We start from the raw sequence: 9248 nt of genomic DNA, 5'->3' as shown, positions 1-9248 counted from the left end.
ACCACAATGAGGAACTGCCTTCAGTAGGGTAAGTTAAAAACACCTTGATGTTGAATCAAGCCTCAGTTTAAATGGATGGATAGGGGCTCTTTATCTGTTAAAGAAACCAAGCATCGTTGTTTAGAGAGGGCCCTTATGTTTTCTGAAGATCCCAGGCAAACCCTTATCTGCTCATGCAATTTTCTAGTTTTATCAAATTTTAACCACAGGTACAACCATTGTTTGCCTCTGGAAGCAGTTACTCTAGACCATATTTCAAGCATTCATTCCTGAATGTAAGAATATACATTTCAGTTTAAAGCAACATTCATGGCTGCTCCAGGGAGAGGAGTTTGTCAAGATATTGCCAAGTAAAATCACATCTTTTGTCTCCAACCAGCCATGGCCCTTTGCATACATAGTGTTTTAGTGTGTTTCTTCAGCATCTCAGAGCACAGAATTATGACATGTATGCTTACACAGAGGGATAAAGTGTTAGCTGTAACTCTGTAAAATGGAAAGAGTAATTTTGTCATTTTCAATAACCATCACTACTCTCAATAGTAATGAGCATATTTGCACTGTCTAAATAAAAAGTGAGCTGCACGGGTACTGAAACATTTAGCAAGATTTGTAATACTACAGCTGGCAAAACTTTTCATAGACCTTGACACTACAATAGCCTTTTTAATGACTTAGTCTCAATTTCAAATCAGTTACCCTTTATTTTCTTGCAATTTCGGGAAAAAATATACATAAAAAAAGAAAATGCAAGCAACAAAGTGATTAGGTCATTTTTTTCTGTGATAACATACTCATACATATAGGCTATGAATGAAAAATTACAGCTTGACGGTTTGACATTGGTAGGCTACATTTTAGCCATATAAAAGTAGATTGTGAAAAAATATTACAGGTTACTGTGCTGAATAGATCAAATAACTAAGTAACATAATTAGTTGTTTAACATACTCTCCTCATAAGGCATTGTGTCCATATTGACCTGAATATTGTCCAGTATTATGTAATGTTCACCACAGTATTGGTCTCCATGTGCCATTGAAGTCATACACATATGGTTGGTATTTATATGTTTTGTAGAACGTGGAGAGAAGCGACGATCTGACTAAATTGTCCTCTGTACTTAGTTCTTCTGACTTTTGAAAGATGTCCTTACAGTACTCCGTAGCTTGCTGCTTCCGTTTGGTTTTGTATCTTCTGTTCTGAAACCAGATTTTAACTTGGGTCTCGGTCAGTCCCAACGTGTTGGCAAGATTGGCTCTTTCGGGAGCGGACAGGTACTTCTGGTGGTTAAATTTCTTCTCCAGTTCTAACACTTGCAGATGCGTAAAGGCAGCGCGCGAGCGCTTCTGTTTGCCGACTGATGTAAAGCTTATCATGGCATCTGGGGTGCTAGAACAAGAGCTGTCAAATACATCTGTAAAAGAGAGACATGATTAGCCCATTTGTGGTGTGGTGACTTTGCGTCAAAAGCTGGCAATTGACAGGTAAACTGCCTACTCCACAGGTTCATATGGAATAGGTTTATTTCCTGTTGTTATTAGCATGAGTCCAGGAAATCTGGCACAACACCGTCAATCCATACCTTAGCCTAAAATATTTTTAAGTAGCCTACATTACAATCCAATGTGCTCACCTTTCCGCTCTTCAAATGCTGTATCCTGTGCGCAAAGTTCCTCTGATTGTGATACATGCTCGCACTGTTGGTTATTCCATTGCGCGCATCCCTCCTTGGATTTGTGTGAGGAAGAGCACCTGAAGTTTAGCCGTGTATTCTCTTTAATGGAGAGGATGTCCTCGATGAAAAACGAAGTTGGTGGCTTGACTGTCTCCGACATTCTGCAGTTAGGAATCCACCGTATGGGCCAACGAATAAATGCTAGGCTTGACTGAATCGCACAAGCCAAGTGGGGAATGATGTCCGGGACACAGGGCTAGCTCGTAGCAAAGCGTTTACCTTGTGAAAGACTTACAGGCGCGTCAATTTATAGTAGTGCTGTTGTGGTCATGACAGCACAAGCGACTGGCGAGGCGCGTCATCTCGGCTCACCTGGATGACACTGATGATAGGAACAGAACTGCTGTGCTCACTTTACATTGATTTATTCTTGATTTTAAGATATATTTGTCATGGCACCTCATGTGTGACTTCACCATATAGTCAAATTAAACATTATATATAAATAATATTGCATGGACAATACATAAAATGAACATGTTTGTTTATCCGGGTCTCCCTGATATTTAAATATATGTATATTTACAAAACATAATGTCAACTGTTCAAAAGTGGAAATACTATTGTGATGTGATTAAATGGGACTTGGAAGATCTGGGGATGTGGCCCTTTGTCTTGTGCTCATTATTAGAGCTGTGAGATGTATTTCTAAATGTGTGCAACAGGATAGCTATTATCATTACAGCCATGCCTGGGTTTCAGCCATGCCTAGGGAGTAAGTGACCCTTGTGTCTGCTCTGCGGGGGCTGCCAGTGCCAGGGAGGGGTCAGCATGGGTGGCCAGCCGTCTTGGAGAGGCTAATGTGTTCAACAGATTTAGACTGGCTCCTTAACCAACACATACATTGTTCAATAGCTGTTTGTTTGTTGTGCTCTACCATGCTTCTGCCTGTTTTGTTTTCAGTGGCACAAACCCTTGGAGAATTGAGACTCTGTTTGTAATAACAAGAATCTAGGGACGACAAACAGATCAGTTTACCCCCACATGCCCCCTGCCCTCGCCTATTACCTCATCAGTTTTCCTTGACATCTCCTTTACCTACCACACCATGAAAGCTAATAATTCTAACTTTAATTTTACATTCCCTTTTCTATTGTTACACTGCAGGTTATGTGCAAATAACACGTTTGCTTAAAATATATAATTGTATTTATTGTATTAATTCCCCAGTTTTCTTTATTCCCATTATTTTATGACTGATTGGATCTCAACAGAGGTCAGGTTGAGTTACCTTTACAAGTAGATCATGTAGCCTGGTATTTTAAGTAGAAAAACTAGAGCATGGATATTTTAGGGTCCATCTTAATTTCAAACATTAGCTGTTTTCATGTAAACATTGTATTAAGATGTTTTGTTTGATAAGGTTAATCTTGAATTCTTTGTCTGCCTCTCCCCCAGCTCCATCTGTGAGTACGTTGTATTGTGGGATAGATCTTCTCGTAGTGCCTTTATTCCTTATGTACGTACGTCTTTGATGAAGTATTTTTCCGGTTGAATGTTTTCCCGCGATTCCTATCTTAATTGTAAATGCATAAACCCTGTTTATCCTGTATACTGACTATGTCATCTCCTACCCTGACTGTTAAACAAGCTGTGCAATTAAGATAGCATTACTCATATCATGTGGACACTGGTCTCTGTCTCTTCTGTAGACCACCATTGTGTCCTAAAGCTCATAGGATGGTGCAGATATGTAGTAGAAGCTTTCTCTTGGCTGGCCCAGCATGACCACACCAGATGTTGGCTTGTTAGAATCTGACCCTATAGCCTAGGAAGGCATTAGTCTTCCACCAAACATAATAACATGTCTGTTGTTTTGTTTCCACCCAGTCAAGATGTCTTGGTTTGGACTATCAATCTTCTGTAGTTTTTATTCAGTACAATTATTTGTGTCCAATTCATGCTAGTTGTAATGAATATAATAATGTGTGATACATTTAATTTATAAATAACTTTTCTCCACGTTCTTCATCTATACAACAGTAAAAACAAGTTGGATATGCAAAGCTTGTGGAGATGCCCTCTACTGGTGCAAATGCAGCAGAGCACAGGATCAAATACTCATCTCTCACTTTGCACAAAGGGGTGTGTATTTACAGGTGATAATCGTGATCCAGAAGTTCAATTTACAAAAAAATCAAGATTGTAAATGTCAAACTTTTCAATATAACTTTAATGAAAAGAAAATATGAGCAGGCAAACTGTTATTCCATAAGACCAAGGTTGGGGTAGGCTATACCAGGCTCACATCAGCCTACCCTCACAATTAGGCCTACCAAGACAAATCTCTCAGAAAAGCCCCAAAACAGTCGCTTAAATTCAATTAGCCCCTCCTTCCTAGCACATACTCAGCCTGGCCTCAGAGCACCATGAAATAGAGTTGAAGTCGGAAACATGCACTTAGGTTGGAGTCATTTTTCAACCACTCCACAAGTTTCTTGTTAACAAACTATAGTTTTGGCAAGTCAGTTAGGACATCTACTTTGTTCACGACTCAAATAATTATTCAAACAATTGTTTACAGACAGGTTATTTCACTTATAATTCACTGTATCACAATTCCAGTGGGTGAGAAGTTTACATACACTAAGTTGACTGTGCCTTTAAACAGCTTGGGAAATTCCAGAAATTATGTCATGTCTTTAGAAGCTTCTGATAGGCTAATTGACATCATTTGAGTGAATTGGAGGTGGACCTATGGATGTATTTCAAGGCCTACCTTCAAACTCAGTGCCTCTTTGCTCTGTCTCCTAGAGAGGAATGTACTTTGGTGTGAAAAGTGTAAATCAATCCCAGGACAACAGCAAAGGACCTTGTGAAGATTCTGGAGGAAACAGGTACAAAAGTATCTATATCTACAGTAAACGAGTCCTATACTGACATAACCTGAAAGGCCACTCAGCAAGGAAGAAGCCACTGCTCCAAAACCGCCATTAAAAAAAATCAGACTACGGTTTCCAACTGCACATGGGGACAAAGATCATACTTTTTGGAGAAATGTCTTCTGGTCTGATGAAACAAAAAAATAACTGTTTGGCCATAATGACCATCGTTATGTTTGGAGGAAAAAGAGGGAGGCTTGCAAGCCAAAGAACACCATCACAACCATGAAGCATGGGGGGTGGCAGCATCATGTTGTGGGGGTGCTTTCCTGCAGGAGGGACTGGTGCTCTTCACAAAATAGATGGCTTCATGAGGATGGAAAATTATGCGGATATATTGAAGCAACATCTCAAGACATCAGTCAGGAAGTTAAAGCTTGGTTGCAAATGGGTTTTCCAAATGGACAATGACCCCAAGCAGACTTCCAAAGTTGTGGCAAAATGGCTTAAGGACAACAAAGTCAAGGTATTGGAGTGGCCATCACAAAGCCCTGAACTCAATCCTATAGAACACTTGTGGGCAGAACTGAAAATGCGTGTGCGAGCAAGGAGGCCTACAAACCTGACTCAGTTACACCAGCTCTGTCAGGAGGAATGGGCTAAAATTCACTAAACTTATTGTGGGAAGCTTGTGGAAGGTTTTCCGAAACGTTGGACCGAAGTTAAACAATTAAAAGGCAATGCTACCAAATACTAATTGAGTGTATGTAAACTTCTGACCCACTGGGAATGTGATGAAAGAAATTAAACTGAAATAAATCCTTCTCCCTACTATTTTTCTAACATTTCACATTCTTAAAATAAAGTGGTGATCCTAACTGACCTAAGACCGGAGATTTTTACTAGAATTAAATGTCAGGAATTGTGAAAAACTGAGTTTAAATGTATTTGGCTAAGGTGCAAGTAAACTTCTGACTTCAACTGTATCTCTCCAGCTTCAGTGATTTTTGCAATTCGTTCCAGTCATTGGCAGCAGAGAACTGGAAGGAAAGGCGGCCAAAGGAGGAGTAGGCTTTGAGGGGTGACCAGTGAAATATACCTGCGTGCTACAGGTGGGTGCTGCTATGGTGACCAGTGAGATGAGATAAGGCGAGGCTTTACCTAGCAAAGACTTTTACCAATCCTGGACCTGGGACATCAATGGTTACACATTGTAACTCTGCAATAGACTAACACATGATTTAGCTATTTAAAGGCTGATTTGTAATTCATATATACAGAACCGGAATAAAGAAATACAGTACACTACACTTCATATGCATTGTTATCCACGTCGGCACCAACAATGTTATGATGAAACAGTCAGAGGTCACCAAGCGCAACATAGCTTCAGCGTGTAAATCAGCTAGAAAGATGTGTCGGCATCGAGTAATTGTCTCTGGCCCCCTCCCAGTTATGGGGAGTGATGAGCTCTACAGCAGTCTCACAACTCAATCGCTGGTTGAAAACTGTTTTCTGCCCCTCCCAAAATATATAATTTGTAGATAATTGGCCTTCTCTCTTGGGACTCACCCACAAACAAGACCAAGCTTGGCCTGCTGAGGAGTGATGGACTCCATCCTAGCTGGAGAGGTGCTCTCATCTTATCTATGAACATAGACAAGGCTCTACCTCCTCTAGTTCCACAATGAGATAGGGTGCAGGCCAGGCATCAGGCTGCTAGCCACCCTGCCAGCTTAGTGGAGTCTGCCACTAGCATAGTCAGCTCAGCTATCCCCATTGAGACCGTGCCTGTGCCTCGGTCTAGATTGGACCAAACTAAACATGGTGGTGTTTGCCTTAGCAATCTCACTGGAATAAAGACCTCCTCCATTCCTGTAATTATTGAAAGAGATTGTGATATCTCATATCTAAAAATAGGGCTACTTAATGTTGGATCCCTCACTTCCAAGGCAGTTATAGTCAATTATCTAATCACTGATCATAATCTTGATCTGATTGGCCTGACTGAAACATGGCTTAAGCCTGATGAATTTACTGTGTTAAATGAGGCCTCTCCTCCTGGTTACACTAGTGCCCATATCCCCCGCACATCCCGCAAAGCGGAGGTCTTGCTAACATTTACAATAGCAAATTTCAATCACTTTTTATAGCTACTGTTTACAGGCCTCCTGGACCGTATACAGCGTTCCTCACTGAGTTCCCTGAATTCCTATTGGAACTTGTAGTCATGGCAGATAATATTCAAATGTTTGGTGACTTTAATATTCACATGGAAAAGTCCACAGACCCACTCCAAAAGGCTTTCGGAGCCATCATCAACTCAGTGGGTTTTGTCCAACATGTCGCCGGACCTACTCAACGCCACAGTCATATTCTGGACCTAGTTCTTTCTCATGGAATACATATTGTGGATCTTAATGTTTTTCCTCATAATCCTGGACTATCGGACCACCATTTTATTACGTTTGCAATCGCAACAAATAATCTGCTCAGACCCCAACCAAGGATCATCAAAAGCCGGGTTAGAAATTCTCGGACAACCAAAAGATTCCTAGATGCCCTTCCAGACTCCCTCCACCTACCCAAGGACGTCAGAGTACAAAAAAAACACCTGAGAAACTAAATTTAACCTTGCGTAATACCCTAGATGCAGTCACACCCCTAAAATTTGTCATAAGAAACTAGCTCCCTGGTATACAGAAAATACCAGAGCCCTGAAGTAAGCTTCCAGAAAATTGTAACGGAAATGGTGCCACACCAACCTGGAAGTCTTCGAAGAGCCCTCACTGCTGCCCGATCATCATATTTGTCCAACTTAATTGAGGAGAATAAGAACAATCTAACATTTAGTTTTGATACTGTCGCAAAGCTAACTAAAAAGCAGCATTCCCCAAGAGAGGATGGCTTCCACTTCAACAGTGATAAATTCATGATCTTCTTTGACGAAAATATCATGATTATTAGAAAGCAAATGACGGACTCCTCTTTAAATCTGTGTATTTCTCCAAAGCCCAGTTGTCCTGTGTCTGCACAACACTGCCAGGACCTAGGATCAAAGGAGACACTCAAGTTTTTAATACTATATCTCTTGACACTTAGATGAAAATAGTCTTGGTCTCTAAACGTTCAAGCTGCTGAAAGAGCTGCTTCCTGTGCTTAGCCCTCCTATGTTGAATATAATAAACGGCTCCCTATCCACCGGATGTGTACCAAATGCACTTAAAGTGGCAGTAATAAAGCCTCTCTTGAAAAGCCAAACCTTGACCCAGAAAATATAAAAAACTATTTGCTTATATCGAATCTCCCATTCTTCTCAAAATCTTTGAAAAAGCTGTTGCACAGCAACTCGCTGCCTTCTTGAAGACAAACAATGTATACAAAACGCTCCAGTATGGTTTTAGACCCCATCATAGCACTGAGACTGCACTCATGAAGGTGGTAAATGACCTTTTAATGGCATCAGACCAAGGCTCTGCATCTGTCCTCATGCCCCTAGACCTTGGTGCTAGCCTCTCTACACTGTCTTCCTGTTAAGGCTAGGGCTGATTTCAAGGTTTTACTGCTAAACCTACAAAGTATTACATGGGCTTGCTCCTACCTATCTTTCCGATTTGGTCCTCCCGTACATACCTACACGTACGCTACGGTCACAAGATGCAGGCCTCCTTACTCCGGCAGCGTTGGACAGGCGGAACGCACTGTAGGCCTGATGCGTGGTGCTGGCACTGGTGGTACTGGGCCGAGGACACGCACAGGAAGCCTGGTGCGGGGGAGCTGCCACCGGAGGGCTGGTGTGTGGAGGTGGCACTGGATGGACCGGACTGTGAAGGCATACTGGAGATCTTGAGAACAGGGCTGGCACCAACTGGCCTGGCTGGATCTTCACCCTAGCCCGGCAGATGTGGGAAGCTGGGGTGTAGCGCACCGGGCCAAGCATGCGTACTGGGGACACCGTGCGAACCACGGCATAACACGGTGCCTGACCAGCACCACGCCTGCCACGGTTAGCACTGCTAGGAGCACTGTAGTGCTGAGATGGCACAGGACGTGCAAGGCTAGGGAGATGCACAGGAGGGCTGGTGCGTGAGGCTGGCACAGTCTTCACCAGACCCCTAGCACGCACCTCAGGATCAAATCAAATCCAAATCAAATTTTATTTGTCACATACACATGGTTAGCAGATGTTAATGCGAGTGTAGCGAAATGCTTGTGCTTCTAGTTCCGACAATGCAGTAATAACCAACAAGTAATCTAACTAACAATTCCAAAACTACTGTCTTATACACAGTGTAAGGGGATAAAGAATAAGTACATAAGGATATATGAATGAGTGATGGTACAGAGCAGCATAGGCAAGATACAGTAGATGGTATCGAGTACAGTATATACATATGAGATGAGTATGTAAACAAAGTGGCATAGTTAAAGTGGCTAGTTATACATGTATTACATAAGGATGCAGTTGATGATATAGAGTACAGTATATACGTATGTATATGAGATGAATAATGTAGGGTAAGTAACATTATATAAGCTGGCATTGTTTAAAGTGGCTAGTGATATATTTACATCATTTCCCATCAATTCCCATTATTAAAGTGGCTGGAGTTGAGTCAGTGTCAGTGGCAGTGTGTTGGCAGCAGCCACTCAATGTTAGTGGTGGCTGTTTAACAGTCTGATGGCCT

The 9248-nt window shown here is 41.7% G+C and overlaps 1 protein-coding gene across 1 annotated transcript; it reads right to left on the bottom strand.

Annotated features, from left to right (window-relative positions):
• Window positions 1-684: 684 nt before the first annotated feature.
• LOC124033317 (homeobox protein Nkx-3.1-like) lies at window positions 685-1946 on the bottom strand. Its single transcript, XM_046345309.1, has 2 exons — window positions 1637-1946; window positions 685-1417 (listed from the first exon to the last, which is right to left on the bottom strand). The coding sequence occupies exons 1-2, from the start codon at window positions 1836-1838 to the stop codon at window positions 1011-1013; spliced, it is 609 nt and encodes a 202-aa protein (XP_046201265.1). The 5' UTR covers window positions 1839-1946; the 3' UTR covers window positions 685-1010.
• Window positions 1947-9248: the final 7302 nt, after the last annotated feature.

Source organism: Oncorhynchus gorbuscha, linkage group LG04 (assembly GCF_021184085.1).
Source record: "Oncorhynchus gorbuscha isolate QuinsamMale2020 ecotype Even-year linkage group LG04, OgorEven_v1.0, whole genome shotgun sequence".
Classification (NCBI taxonomy): domain Eukaryota; kingdom Metazoa; phylum Chordata; class Actinopteri; order Salmoniformes; family Salmonidae; genus Oncorhynchus; species Oncorhynchus gorbuscha.
The sequence above is the reverse complement of the archived record's forward strand: the minus strand, read 5'-3'. Positions and strand labels throughout refer to the sequence as shown.